Source organism: Oncorhynchus tshawytscha, linkage group LG05 (assembly GCF_018296145.1).
Source record: "Oncorhynchus tshawytscha isolate Ot180627B linkage group LG05, Otsh_v2.0, whole genome shotgun sequence".
NCBI classification, from domain to species: Eukaryota; Metazoa; Chordata; class Actinopteri; order Salmoniformes; family Salmonidae; genus Oncorhynchus; species Oncorhynchus tshawytscha.
Genome location: NC_056433.1, coordinates 37,982,682 through 37,997,714, shown reverse-complemented (window position 1 = coordinate 37,997,714; position 15,033 = coordinate 37,982,682). Strand labels below are relative to the sequence as shown.

The following is a 15,033-nucleotide window of genomic DNA, read 5'->3' as shown; positions in this document are numbered from 1 at the left end:
TATAATGACAAAACATTACATAGCCTAGTGGGCTTATTCACATTATCATCTAGTAATGAAATAACATGACAAATACATTTTGTTTTCCATGTTACAACTGCAATTTCAGACAATACAAGGGTTCTACATGAATTTGGAGCTCAGAAATTCAAGTACTGTAATTTGTATTGGTATTTATTATGGGTCCCCGTTAGCTGATGCCTTGTACTCTTCCTGAGTTCTGGCAAAAATTAAGGCAGTTATACAATTTTAAAACATTACAATACATTCATAACAGATTTCACAGCACACTAAGTGTGTACCCTCAGGCCCCTACTCCATTATCACATATCTACAACACCAAATCCATCTGTACGTGTGTGTATAGTGTGTATGTTACCGTGTGTATTTGTATGCTTGTGCTTGTGTCTGTGCCTGTGCCTATGTTTGTGTTGCTTCACAGTCTCCGGCTGTACCATAAGATGTATTTGTATGTTTTTTAAATCTGATTCCACTGCTTGCATTAGTTACATGATGTGGAATAGAGTTCCATGTACTCATGGCTCTATGTAGTACTGTGCGTCTCCCATAGTCTCTTCTGGATTTAGGGACTGTGAAAAGACCTCTGGTGGCATGTCTTGTTGGGTATGCATGGGTGTCTGAGCTGTGTGCTGGTCGTTTAAACAGACAGCTCAGTGCTTTGAACATGTCATACATCTAACAAATACAAATAGTGAAGAAGTCAATCTCTCCTCCACTTGGAGCCAGGAGAGATTGACATGCATATTATTAATGTTAGCTGTCTGTGTACATCTAAGGGCAAGTCGTGCTGCCCTGTTCTGAGCCAATTGCAATTTTCCCAAGTCCCTCTTTTGTGGCACCTGACCACACGACTGAACAATAGTCTGTGTGCGACAAAACTAGGGACATGTCTTGTTGATAGTTCTGTTAATAAGGTATTATGGACAGACTTCTCCCCATCTTTCCTACTGTTGTATCAATACGTTTTGACCATGACCTCAACTTGCTCAATTTCCACATGAATTATTACAAGATTTAGTAGAGGTTTAGGGTTTAGTGAATTATTTGTCCCAAATACAATGCTTTTAGTTTTAGAAATATTTAGAACTAACTTATTCCTTGCAACCCACTCTGAAACTAACTGCAGCTCTTTGTTAAGTGTTGCGGTCATTTCAGTCGCTGTAGTAGCTGACATGTATAGTGTTGAGTCATCCACATACATAGACACACTGGCTTTACTCAAAGCCAAAGCCGTGGCATGTCATTAGTAAAGATTGAAAAAAGTAAGGGGCCAAGACAGCTGCCCTGGGGAATTTCTGATTCTATGTTGGAGAGGCTTCAATTAAAGAACACCATCTGTGTTCTGATAGACAGGTAACTCTTTATCCACAATATAGCAGGGGATGTAAAGTCTAACAAAACAGCCCCCGCAATCTTTTAATCATCAATTTCTCTCAGCCAATCATCTGTCATTTATGTAAGTGTTGTGCTTGTTGAATGTCCTTCCCTATAAACGTGCTGAAAGTCTGTTTTCAATTTGTTTACTGTAAAATAGCATTGTATCTGGTCAAACACAATTTTTTCCAAAACTTTACTAAGGGTTGGTAACAGGCTGATTAGTTGGCTGTTAGAAACAGTAAAGGGGGCCTTACTATTCTTAGGAAGTGGAATGACTTGTTCTTCGTTCCAATCCTGAGAGCACACACTTTCTAGTAGGCTTAAGTTGAAGAGATGGCAAATAGGAGTGGCAATATCGTCCCCTATTATCCTCAGTAAATTTCCATCCAAGTTATTAGACCCCGGTGGCGTGTCATTGTTGATAGACAACAATAATTTTTACACTGAGCAGCTACATGTCCCATTCTTTGGCATTTAAAATTCCGCAGTGCAAATGCAACAAATTCTCTAACATTGAAACTAAGGAATCCTATCTGTACTTTTACCTGCAAGACTTTCTCAAACCTCAGCATCATCTTCACTTGACACACTAGCAGTTTCAAACACAACCTCAGTTTCTGCTTTCTTCTTCACCTGACTCAGAGAAACTGGCCAATGTTCTCCCAACCCCATGTGCCCTGTTGTTTATGGTGCTTTCATGTCAATTGGGAAGTGAAAAAAAAAAAATAACAGGTCAAATCACGACATCAGTGATCTTCAGGTCGGATTTTGTTTTCGGGTTCCCAGTTGTTTTGAATGTTCTGTAGTCTGAGATTTCTGAGTTCCGATTTCCCAGTTGTTGTGAACGCAGCATTAGGTCCTGTCTTGGTACGTCATTATTTACATCTTGTAACAGTATCTACCGGAACTTCCGCTAAAAACGGAAGTAGGTACGTGGCCGCTTCAGGCAGCTGACATTCTGCATGATGGCGACAGAGGTTCAGAGCGCCGACATCAACAATGGCAGTTCTAGCCGGCTCGAAGTTTCCATCGACGGCCTCACCCTCAGCCCCGACCCCGAGGGCGAGCAAGTCGCTGAACCTGACCATGATACCGGGGTCCAGAGCGCCACCGACGATAGGGAAGAAGGCGAGTCTTCCAAAACCACGATAGAGAGGAAATGGGGCTTTGGTTTGCTGGAGCTATACAGACTAGCCTTGAAATTCTTCAAAGGTATTTTATATTCGTATTTGCTAATAAAATGTATAATAGCCTTTATTCACGATTTGACTAGGTAACGTTAGACGGCTTTTCATCCCTGTGTTCATTGATTTCTTGCGGTGCACTAGCTAACATTTAGCTCAACGTTACCTAGCTAGCCACTTGCTAATGATGCTTGGCTAACTGACAACATGATTGAAGCTTTTTCATCCATCAGAATCTCTGATTTCCAAATGTACCTGCATGATTGCTGGATGGTGTCTCTTGTTGTTCAGACAACGCAATAATAAAAGGCTAACTGTAACGTTTATAGTCCAGATTAAAGATGAGGCGACAGTTAACTTGACATGTAAATGTGTCTATATGGTAATGTGGATCCTCCACGTAGCTAACTAGCTGTCAGTCTCTAGAGTCTAGTGAATGAGAATCCAGTTACTAGTTTGACTGCTATGTGGCAGGCACACACCCTCCACTAACCCATGATCATGTCTCGGTTCCATTACACATTGGACGAAGGGTCTTCTGTATGGGGGAGTTTTGTTACGAGCCCCACTGCCATATCTCCATTTTACTGCCCGTGTTTACAGTCGACTACCTGTGCTAATTAGCGATCTGCATCTCATAACACCTGTGTATAAACGAAAGATGGACGCCACAAACGTGTTACTGAAAAATAAGGTTCGCTGCAACTGTTAAAACTGTACAGTGTGTATTTTGCATATATGAAACTAGAGGTATGTATGTTTTTAGAACAATACCGCAATTGACAACCGATACATTTTAGATGGAGTATTTGGCTGTTTTGGCGTCCAGAGCCAATTCACCTTTATTCATAGCCTCTACGAATCCGAGATTGGAAGACTCCTCTCTCTTATCTAACCTGTAGGCTCACTTTCAGTGAACAGTCCCATTACAAGTCAGAATGTTGAATTAGCTTCATTTGAACAGACTTTTCCTGTTGTCTGCAGTTTTTGTCCTTTATGTAGGAGGTAATCTGAGACAAAGTATCCACAAAGTAGTGTTCGTAACCAGACTTTCAGTACAATGGTCTCTATATCGGTTTTCTATTTCCGGTTTGTGTTTTCAATACCGATGCAATTCGCTCGCGACTTGCATGATATGTCAATAATGGCTGAGATTGATTTACATTTTATTAGGAGTTATTTTAGTCCAAGGGCTAGTCTTCCAAGAGTCCTTAAGAAATGTAAAAAAACAGACAGAACATTATCCCACACAATCGGCTGGCAAATTTAACAAGCACTAGCAGCTTATTGCGAGGTAACTTCCTTCGGTCGACAATGTTTGGTTACATTCAGCTGTTTACATATTGTACATCTCATGAAATGCGTTACGAGAATATACTGGCACCTCAAGAAGTCGAATAAACATTACTTTACTGTGGACATTTGATCTCCACTACCTTCCGGCCAAAGGACCAACAGCACGGACAACCAGTAAAGTAAACTCAAATATTATTTTATTCAACTTTTTGGCTTGTAGATCCTTCTGTCTTTTTTACGGTGACTTCTTTCAGACTGACAAAGCATGTTCGACGAGCAGGTGTTCACATCTAATTTCATGGACATAAAATCATGGGCATTAATATGGAGTTGGTCGCCCTTTGCTGCTATAACAGCTTCAAATTGTACGGGAAGGCTTTCCACTAGATGTCAGAACATTGCTGCTGGGACTTTCTTTCCATTCAGCCATGAGCAATAGTGAGGTCCAGCACTGATGTTGGGCAATTAGGTCTGGCTCGCAGTCAGCATTACAATTCATCCCAAAGGTGTTCAATGTGGTGGTCAGGACTCTGGCAGGTCAGTCAATTTCTTCCACACCGATCTCGACAAATCATTTTTACGGTGAATTTCGCTTTGTGCACAGGGGCATTGTCATGCTGAAACAGGAAAGGGACTTTCCAAAAAGTTTGAAGCACAAAATCGTCAAGTGTCATTGAATGCTGTTGCATTAAGATTTCCCTTCACTGGAACTAAGGGGCCACCTAGCATGAACCATGAAAAACAGACCCAGACCATTATTCCTCCTCCACTAAACTTTACAGTTGGCACTATGCATTGGGGCAAGTAGCGTTGTCCTGCCATCCGCCAAACTCAGATTCGTTCGTCAGACTGCCAGAAGGTGAAGCGTGATTCATAACATTGATTCAAAAAGTAACTTCTACCAACAAAAATATTAACGCTCCATGTGAAGTTCTAGTCCCATGTTCCACGAGCTGAAATTCAATAAGATGGCACCAATAGACATGGCAGCTCTGCTTTTAGCTCCTAAGCAATTTTGCAGTATTTTTTTGTCAATTGTACAACTGAATGCATTCAATTAGCCCATAACATACACCCGGAAATAACTTTTGGATATCAGTGCGGTGGTAATTTACCAGCATTATGACCAGAAATACAACTTTCCCGAGTTCGATCCTTTATTCTTACCCCCCCAGGGCAATTGAACTTATCCCAGAAGCTGCTCCAAGATGCCACAGATGGGAAAAAGGTATTTTTATACAAAAACTCTACCATTGTTACTCTCCCTCCCGGGATGGCTACATTTTTCTGGGTTTTCTCTGAGAATAACATTGACGCATACACGGTGACTTACTTCATCAGGAAGTGTATAGGAGATGTATGCACTGTGACTGTTAACCTACCCAAACCAAAAATCGTGGATCGATTGATTGCGGATTTTGCGTAAAACTGAAAGCGCCAACCACCACATTTAACCACGGCAAGGTGAATGGGAATATGGTATACAAACTGACATGCTAGATTCGGTCTTATGTAGCAACATTTGAAATTGTGTTTTTTACATAGGATAAAAGTAGACTCGGAGCTAGAAAATTCTATTATCATACACTACAGTTAACTTCTTGCGTCGAGCAATCCCGTATCCGGGAGCGTAATCATCAAGCTCATTACCATATCGCAACGTTAACTATTCATGAAATGAAAGAAATATATTCACTCACAAGCTTAGCCTTTTGTTAATAACACTGTCATCTCAGATTTTCAAAATATGCTTTTCAACCATAGCTACACAAGCATTTGTGTAAGAGTATTGATAGCTAGCATAGCATTAAGCCTAGCATTCAGCAGGCAACATTTTTACAAAAACAAGAAAAGCATTCAAATAAAATCATTTACCTTTGAAGAACTTCGGATGTTTTCAATGAGGAGACTCAGTTAGATAGCAAATGTTCCGTTTTTCCAAAAAGATTATTTGTGTAGGAGAAATCGCTCTGTTTTGTTCATCACGTTTGGCTAAGAAAAACCCCAGAAAATTCAGTCATTACAACGCCGAACTTTTTTCCAAATTAACTCCATAATATCGACAGAAACATGGCAAACGTTGTTTAGAATCAATCCTCAAGGTGTTTTTCACATATCTATTCGATGATAAATAATTTTGGTTTCTCCTCTGAAGCAAATGGAAAAATACACGCAGCTGGAGATTACGCAATAATTTCGACGGAGGACATCAAGCGAGCACCTGGTAAATGTAGTCTTTTATGGTCAATCTTCCAATGATATGCCTACAAATACGTCACAATGCTGCAGACAATTTGGGGAAACGACAAAGTGTAAGCTCATTCCTGGCGCATTCACAGCCATATAAGGAGACATTGGAACATAGCGCCTTCAAAATCTGGGGCATTTCCTGTTTGAAATTTCATCTTGGTTTCGCCTGTAGCATCAGTTCTGTGGCACTCACAGATAATATCTTTGCAGTTTTGGAAACGTCAGTGTTTTCTTTCCAAAGCTGTCAATTATATGAATAGTCGAGCATCTTTTCGTGACAAAATATCTTGTTTAAAACGGGAACGTTTTTTTATCCAAAAATTAAAAGAGCTATATCGAAGAAGTTAAGGAACAATGAGAAAGTAATTCTGCTTTGATGTTTGATAAACTTTTAACCTCACTTTGAAGAAAATGACCCTTGAATGTTTTGGTACACCTACTGGAGAGCTTTTCTTTGTCTACACCATTCAGCATTGTTCTCACCCTCTTAAACTTAAGCCCCACCCAGCTCTTTAAGGTTTGTGAGGCCATGTACTAAACAACCAAAGATTTCAAGAATAATGGCTGGTTTATACTACGGGTGTGTTTGTAAATTCAATCTGGAGTGCCAGAGTAAGCTCTGGGCTTTCGTAAACTGAGCATTGTCAGATTGTCCGTTCATAAATTCAGAGCTATTCTCTCGGAGCGCACACTGAACGCTCTGGCCGAGGAGTAGGGTTGATCCGAGCGTTCTGACCTAACAGCAGTCAAGTACCTAAGCGAACTTGCTGACGTTGGCTAGCTTGCTAGCTACTTCTAGACAGACATGAGGGTATAGCTCATTCTGACCATTTTACTTGTCCTCGCAGAGCTGGTTAGGCTGTTTTTATGTCATCCAGATCGTTGGTGAAGGCAACTGTGCTGGTGGCAACAATTTTAATTACACTTTTTGATATTCAACGGGTATTGAGCAGTCGTAAATTTGTAGTTATAGATGAGTGATCTGAAATCTGAGTAGATAGCCAGAGTGAATTTACCAGCTACGTCTATCGACGTGTCGCAGTGACCTCATTAACATTGTAATGAAATGGTTACTTGCATAGTGGTTAGACATGTAATTGGCTAGCTAAACAATGAACCATAATCCCAATTTATAACATTACCACCCTGCATGAATCTGCAGGTAGCTAACCAACCAGATTCAATGTTAGCTAGCTAGCGAACATTAGGCTATAACTAGCAATGCGAATGGCTCTGAGATATGAATAAAATTACTACACAAATCATACACGTAATGTTAGCGAGCCAGCCAGCTAACGTTAGCTAGCTAGCTAACCGTACGCTTTAACTTGAAATGAAAACTATTTTCTGACTATTTAGTAACGTGTAATATCTGAATATGTCTAGCTATAGTTAATTAAAGCACTTTTGTACATTGTGCTGTAACATACAATTTGCCTTATTTAAGTGCACCAATAAAGTAATACTTTGAGGTCAACTGTAATATGAATATCACTGTATAGCACAATTTCTCCCCTTTCCAGCAAAATCAATGATGAGACCTGCATGCTGCCTGTCTCTGCATGATTGAAGAAGGCAATGAGCTCCGTCAAGTGTTTTTAAAAATGGTGTCTGGGGAAGCAAAACACTGCGTGATAGGGAAAGGCTGTGTGGGGAAACTGCTTTTTTTTTACCCGATCTGTCCAACATCACCTCTAGAACTCTATAAAGAGTTTATATAATGTATCATTACATACCTATTTGAAGGTTTGTGTTCGAATTTGAATCGGGTTGACTAGGTATCCCACTTACCCTGTCCCTTGCTTTTAATCTGCGAGAGAAGCTCTACACCTGGTGGAGAGAGGCTGTACGACACAGAATGAATTGCGTTATGGCTGCTGTACGTTACGGCATGACACGTCACAATTTAACGTACAGCGTCAGAGGGGTCTGTTTAAAAATTTAACTTTTCTCCAATACTATCGGGCCATTACCATGTCAATCAACTCTTGAATAGAAATGTAGTTCACACCCCAGATTGATGCTGTTCGGTTCTAAATTAATCTCATAAATTGTAATGGACAATTTAGTAAAGCTTAAACCAAGTTTATTTACCCATTGGGTCACACAGCTGCATAAGACAGACAGGCATATTTCCACCAGTGGTAGTGTGTGTATAATTAATCGCTCTCGTGCTCTCTCTCTCATATACATATATAAAAATGACATCTTTGTTACTAGGCAGGAAGTTAAGTGATACGGCTACAAGCTGTTCTTTCATAAGATGACCTGACCTCTACCCCCTTCCTCACTACTCCACAGCCCTCCATCCTTATCAGTGCCTGCCACATGATTATGTTTCCTTCACTCTGTACATTCCAAGCTTAATTGCGTCCACCATGTACATTCCTCCTACAGATAACCATTAACTTCTGGTGTAAACCCTAGACTATGGCACCCCTCATGTCTCTAGTGTAACTGATGATTAACAATATTTAATGCCAACAGTCGATACAGTCCCATTACTTTTCATTGCATCCTCGTTTGAATGCCACGGTTGCGCGAATTTGTACGAAATGGGGTTAGGCAACAGTAGACTCTTGCCCGTATACGTGGATGAAGGCTTCTCCCTCTGTCATGGTTGCCTTAGTTAGATTTAATCTGGAGACGGTGTTTTATACAACAGCCTTCTGTGTGTTCTCTTTATGACTCCATCTGCATATTTGCAATAAAATACCAGAGTTCTCTCCATCTCCTTAGCTATCATACTCTAATTCCGCTGTGCATTCCACTGATTTTCAAAACTCGGTCCTCCAGGAAGTGGAGAGCAACACTTCTGCAGTTCTACTACGTGATATCTTTCAAAAAAAGATGTTAGAAAGTGTAACCTACACATACTGAACAGCTCACGCTATAGACAGAAGCATGCTACATGGCAGACCAATCTGAACTCATCCCTCGCCATGTCCAGCCCACCCATTCTGAGGCATGGTCTCAATTAGAGGTCCACCGATTATGATTTTTCAACGCCGATAACGATTATTGGAGGACCAAAAATGCCCATACCTATTAAATTGGCCGATTTAATAAAAATAAAAAAAATAATCTATTTATAGTCATAAGCATTGCATTCATAAACAGCGCATTGCTTGACGCACAACAAAGAGCTGCTGGCAAAATGCATGAAAGAGCTGTTTGAATGAATGTTTACGCTTCTGCCTACCACCGCTCAGTCAGATACTTAGATACTTGTATGCTTGTATGCTCAGTCAGATTATATGCAACGCAGGACACGCTAGATAATATCTAGTAATATCAACTGTATAGTTAACTAGTGATTATGATTGATTGTTTTTTATAAGATAAGTTTAATGCTAGCTAGCAACTTACCTTGGCTTACTGCATTCGCGTAACAGGCAGTCTCCTTGTGGATTGCAACGAGAGTCAGGTCGTTATTGCGATGGACTAGTTAACTGTAAGGTTGCAAGATTGGATCCCCCGAGCTGACAAGATGAAAATCTGTCGTTCTGGCCCTGAATGAGACCGTTAACCCACCGTTCCTAGGCCGTCATCGAAAATAAGAATGTGTGCTTAACTGACTAGTTATATAAAGGTATAAAAAAAGATATATCGGCGCCCAAAAATACCGATTTCCGATTGTTATGAAAACTTGAAATCGGCCCTAATTAATCGGCCATTCTCTAGTCTCAATCATGGACGCCTTGTCTTTTTCTGAGGCTAAACCAACTCGGCTCGTAATTTTAATTTTTTAAATTCATATTTGCAGATGGCATACAAGTATTTTAACGTCTTATGGGCAGGTGGGACGGTAGCATCCAGCGTTACAGCGAAATGCTTACTTACAGGTTCTAACCAATAGTGCAAAAAAGGTTTGTGAACAATAAGTAAGTAAAGAAAAAACAACAGTGAAATAACATTAGCAAGGGTATAAAAGTAGCGAGGCTACATACAGACATCGGTTAGTCGGGCTGATTGAGGTAGTATGTACATGAAGATATGGTTAAAGTGATTATGCCTATATGATGAACAGAGTGTAATAGTGCAGTAGCGTAAAAAGTGGGTGGTGGGACACAATGCAGATAACCCGGTTAGCCAATTGAGGTAGTATGTACATGAATGTGTGGTTAAAGTGACTATGCATATATGATAAACAGAGTAGCAGCAGTGTAGAAAAGGGGTTGGGGGGGGGGCATTTGATTACCTGTTCAGGAGTCTTATGGCTTGGGGGTAAAAACTGTTGAGAAGCCTTTTTGTCCTAGACTTGGCACTCCAGTACCGGTTCTCACTCCGGTTCTCTCTACTCCGGTGGAGAGAACAGTCTATGACGGGTGGCTGGGGTCTTTGACAATTTTTAGGGCCTTCCTCTGACACCGCCTTGTGTAAAGGTGGAGCATTTGCCCTACCAGGCAGTAATGCAACCAGTCATGCTCCATGTTGCAGCTGTAGAACCTTTTGAGGATCTCCAGACCAATGCCAAATCTTTTCAGTCTCCTGAGGGGGAATAGGCTTTGTTGTGCCCTCTTCACAAATGACTTAGTGTGTTTGGACCATTCTAATTTGTTGGTGATGTCAACACCAAGGAACATGATGCTCTCAACCTGCTCCACTACAGCCCCGTCGATGAGAATGGGGGCGTGCTCGGTCCTCCTTTTCCTCTAGTCCACAATCATCTCCTTAGTCTTGGTGACATTGAGGGATAGGGATAGGTTGTTATTCTGGCACCATCCGACCAGGTCTCTGACCTCCTGGGTGAACAGGGAGTACAGGGAGGGGACTGAGCACGCACCCCTGGGGGGGCTCCAGTTGAAGATCAGCGTGACAGATGTGTTGCTACCTACCCTCACCACCTGGGGGTGACCTGTCAGGAAGTCCAGGATCCAGTTGTAGAGGGAGGTGTTCAGTCCCAGGATCCTTAGCTTACTGATGCACTTTGAGGGTGCTATGGTGTTGAATGCTGAGCTTTAGTCAATGAATAGCATTCTCACATAGGTGTTACCACTTTAACCATATCTTATTATTAATGCCAGTGACTGATGTGGTGTATTCCTCAATGCCGTCAGAAGAATCCCGGAACATGTTGCAGTCTGTGATAGCAAAACAGTTCTGTAGTTTAGCATCTGCTTCACCTGACCACTTTTTTGTAGACCGAGTCACTGGTGCTTCCTGCTTTAATTTTTGCTTGTAAGCAGGAATCAGGAGGATAGAGTTGTGGTCGGATTTACCAAATGGAGGGCGAGGGAGAGCTTTGTATGAGTCTCTGTGTGTGGAGTACAGGTGATCTAGATTTTTTTTCCCCTTCTGGTTGCACATTTAACATGTTAATAGAAATTAGATTGAACTGATTTAAGTTCCCTGCATTAAAGTCTCCGGCCACTAGGAGCGCTGCCTCTGGGTGAGTGATTTCGAGTTTGTACTCAGTCAGCTGTATAAGGAAATAAGCAATCTTAGTGCCAGCATCTGTCTGTGGTGGTAAATAAACAGTCATGAAAAGTATAGCTGAAAACTCTCTAGGTAAGTAGTGTGGCCTGCAATTTATCACAATATAATGCAACATTTGGGAAATTGGGAAAGTGTTGCATTAAGTGAGTAAGGAAATGGTTGCATATCCCAGAACCAATGTGTGTCTGTGAGCAGGGGTTGAGAGAGCGCGTTCAATTTTGTGCAGATGAGGGATACACATTTTGTTTTATTGTCCCTATCATGACGGAACGGTCCCCAACCCTATACCCTAGACACCCATCTGAACGACACTAATGCGAAGTCCTTTTCTGTTTTATGGGCCTCCTGTGAGCTGCCTATATGTAGCCAAAACAGAAAGATAAATGTGGTCAGAGACGGACTAGAGCAGCACCGTCCCCTCAAGACTCTGAGCTTGCTTGGCAGGGTTGTTCCTCCAAATCCAGAGCCCCCTGATGGAGAGCATAATATACAAGGAAATTCTCAAAGCTGCTAATGAGAACCTTGACGACCTTGTACCTAGCCGGTGGGGTACCCCCACCCAGGTAATGGCAGTACTGGCAACACTGGCTGCTGCAGTAACCCATGGGGGGGGTCACACTCGGACAATCAGAGAGGGGGCATATTATCGTGGCCCTGGTGGCACAAAATCATCAAAGGTCTGACTGCACAGAGATGCTTGCGAAGATGGTCACAAGGGGGACCAGTATATGTGTTTCAGGGGAACGGGGTGGATCTGATCTCCACCTAGGACTTGACATTGGTTAATCAGATCTCACATTTTTGCCAATTTTTGCTCAATCTTGCATGCTTTCTCAAACAGCTGTAACTGTATATGCATTCATAAATCAGGTCCTTTCTTGAGTTGGGCTCTGGGATGTAACAACCGTTGAGCGTGCGAGCTTATGGTTGATTCTGGGTCAAAGGGGTTTTGTGTGTGTGTGTGTATCCCACATTTGTTGCAAGCGGTGTAAGGATGTTAGGGACAATTATAGGATGAATCACAATTATTCTTTGGTAGAATAATTGCTTGACAAAAATGCAATGTAATTGCAATCCAGGTTATAGGTAACAACCCTTTGCACATTATTACACATTAATTGTTAATGATGGCAATGAAGATACATGTATACATACGTGTGTGTACATATATGTAAAGCAAATTGAGGTGAGTGTATTGGAAATCCTTTTAGCGGTTGATCTGCTTCTGTTCTGTGCTTTTTTCAAAGGATGGGTCCTGGCCTCGTGGGGCCTAGGGATGTGGGGGGAACTGGGGTGGTCTGCCAGTCACTGGGATGGCAACCCAACTTGGGATGGGGAGGGGCTTTAGCGTGTGGAATAGTGGAGAACAATTGGAGGGTTACTTGGTAGCAAAGCAAATATGGTACAGCTATATGGACACTCAATCTCTATGGTACTTTTTAATGGGAAATTGTGGATATTTGGAGGCTTAAATATCATGACCTAGTGAGATATGCAGTTGAAGTCTGAAGTTTACATACACTTAGGTATGAGTCATTAAAACACATCTACTTTGTGCATGACACAATTTTTCCAACAATTGTTTACAGACAGATTATTTCACTTATCGTTCACTGTATCACAATTCCAGTGGGTCAGAAGTTTACATACACTAACTCCACAGCCTCAGGATCGAGGTAATTTTTCTAACATCTGGATTGCAACCAAATTATGATACGTGTACTATATTATGTAGTGAATCACTAACAAATAAACTCAGCAAGAAAATAATTGTCCTCTCACTGTCAACTGCATTTATTTTCAGCAAACTTAACTCGTAAATATTTGAATGAACATAGCAAGATTCAACAACTGAGACATAAACTGAACAAGTTCCTCAGACATGTGACTAACAGAAATGGAATAATGTTTCCCTGAATAAAGGGGGGGGTAATCAAATGCTAGTCAGTATTCGGTGTGGCCACCAGCTGCATTAAGTACTGCAGTGCGTCTCCTCCTCATGGACTCCACCAGATTTGCCAGTTCTTGCTGTGAGATGTTACCCCACTCTTCCACCAAAGCACCTGCAGGTTCCTGGACATTCCTGGGGGGGATGGACCTAGCCCTCACCCTCCGATCCAACAGGTCCCAGACGTGCTCAATGGAATTGAGCTCCGGGCTCTTTGCTGGCCATGGCAGAACACTAACCTTCCTGTCTTGCAGGAAATCCCGCACAGAACGAGCAGTATGACTGGTGGCATTGTCATGCTGGCAGGATGAGCCTGCATGAAGGGTACCACATGAGGGAGGAGGATGTTTTCCCTGTAATGCACAGTGTTAAGATTACCTGCAATGACAACAAGCTCAGTCCGATGATACTGTGACACAGCACCCCAGAACATGACGGACCCTCCACCTCCAAATCGATCCCGCTCCAGAGTACAGGCCTCGGTGCAACGCTCATTCCTTCTACGATAAACGCGAATGCGACCATCACCCCTGGTGAGACACAACTGCGACGCGTCAGTGGAGAGCACTTTTTGCCAGTCCTGTCTGGTCCAGCGACGGTGTGTTTGTGCCCATAGGTGACGTTGTTGCCTGTGATGTTTGGTGAGCACCTGCCTTACAACAGGCCTACAAGACCTCAGTCCATCCTCTGTCCCTAATAGACTGAGAGTCTGAGCACTGATGGATGGATTGTGCGTTCCTGGTTTAACTCGGGCAGTTGTTTCCATCCTGTACTTGTCCTGCAGGTGTGATGTTCGAATGTACTGATCCTGTGCAGGTGTTGTTACACGTGGTCTGCCACTGCGAGGATGGTCAGCTGTCCGTCCTGTCTCCCTGTAGCTCTGTCTTAGGTGTCTCACAGGACGGAACTGATCATTTATTGCCCTGGCCACATCTGCAGTCCTCATGCCTCCTTGCAGCATGCCTAAGGCGTGTTCACGCAGAAGAGCAGGGACCCTGGGCATCTTTCTTTTGGTGTTTTTCAGAGTCAGTAGAAAGGCCTTTTTAGTGTCCCAAGTTTTCATAACTGTGACCTTAATTGCCTACTGTCTGTAAGCTGTTAGTGTCTTAACAACCTTTCCACAGGTGCATGTTCATTAATTGACTATTGTTGATTGAACAAGCATGGGAAATTGTGTTTAATCCCTTTATAATGAAGATAAGTGACGTTTTTTGGATTTTTACAAATTATCTTTGAAAGACAGGGTCCTAAAAAGGGATGTTTCTTTTTTTGCTGAGTTTACAACTTTTACATTATCCACATCACCACCAGACCATTACAGTATTCTCAGTGAACATATCCTGAAAGAAATTCTCACTCTGACAAATTTTCATAGGAAGTTAGCAAAAATAGGTAAGATCTTGCTTCCATGAAAAGGCAAATACCTGTTTGTTTTTTAAAATCCCCCTGATTAGCTCTTTAGTCATATCCCAGTATACCTATTTGCTTATGGTCTTGCCTACACTTAGAAAATGTATT

The 15,033-nt window shown here is 41.9% G+C and overlaps 1 protein-coding gene across 1 annotated transcript in view; it reads left to right on the top strand.

The window, feature by feature from the left end:
• The first annotated feature begins 2,304 nt into the window (after nt 1-2,304).
• Nucleotides 2,305-15,033, top strand: part of LOC112232968 (Golgi resident protein GCP60-like) — a 31,465-nt gene continuing 18,736 nt past the window's right edge. Inside the window, 1 exon segment of the mRNA XM_024400310.2 lies at nt 2,305-2,610. Coding sequence (XP_024256078.2) covers nt 2,361-2,610 — 250 coding nt within the window. The 5' untranslated portion in view covers nt 2,305-2,360.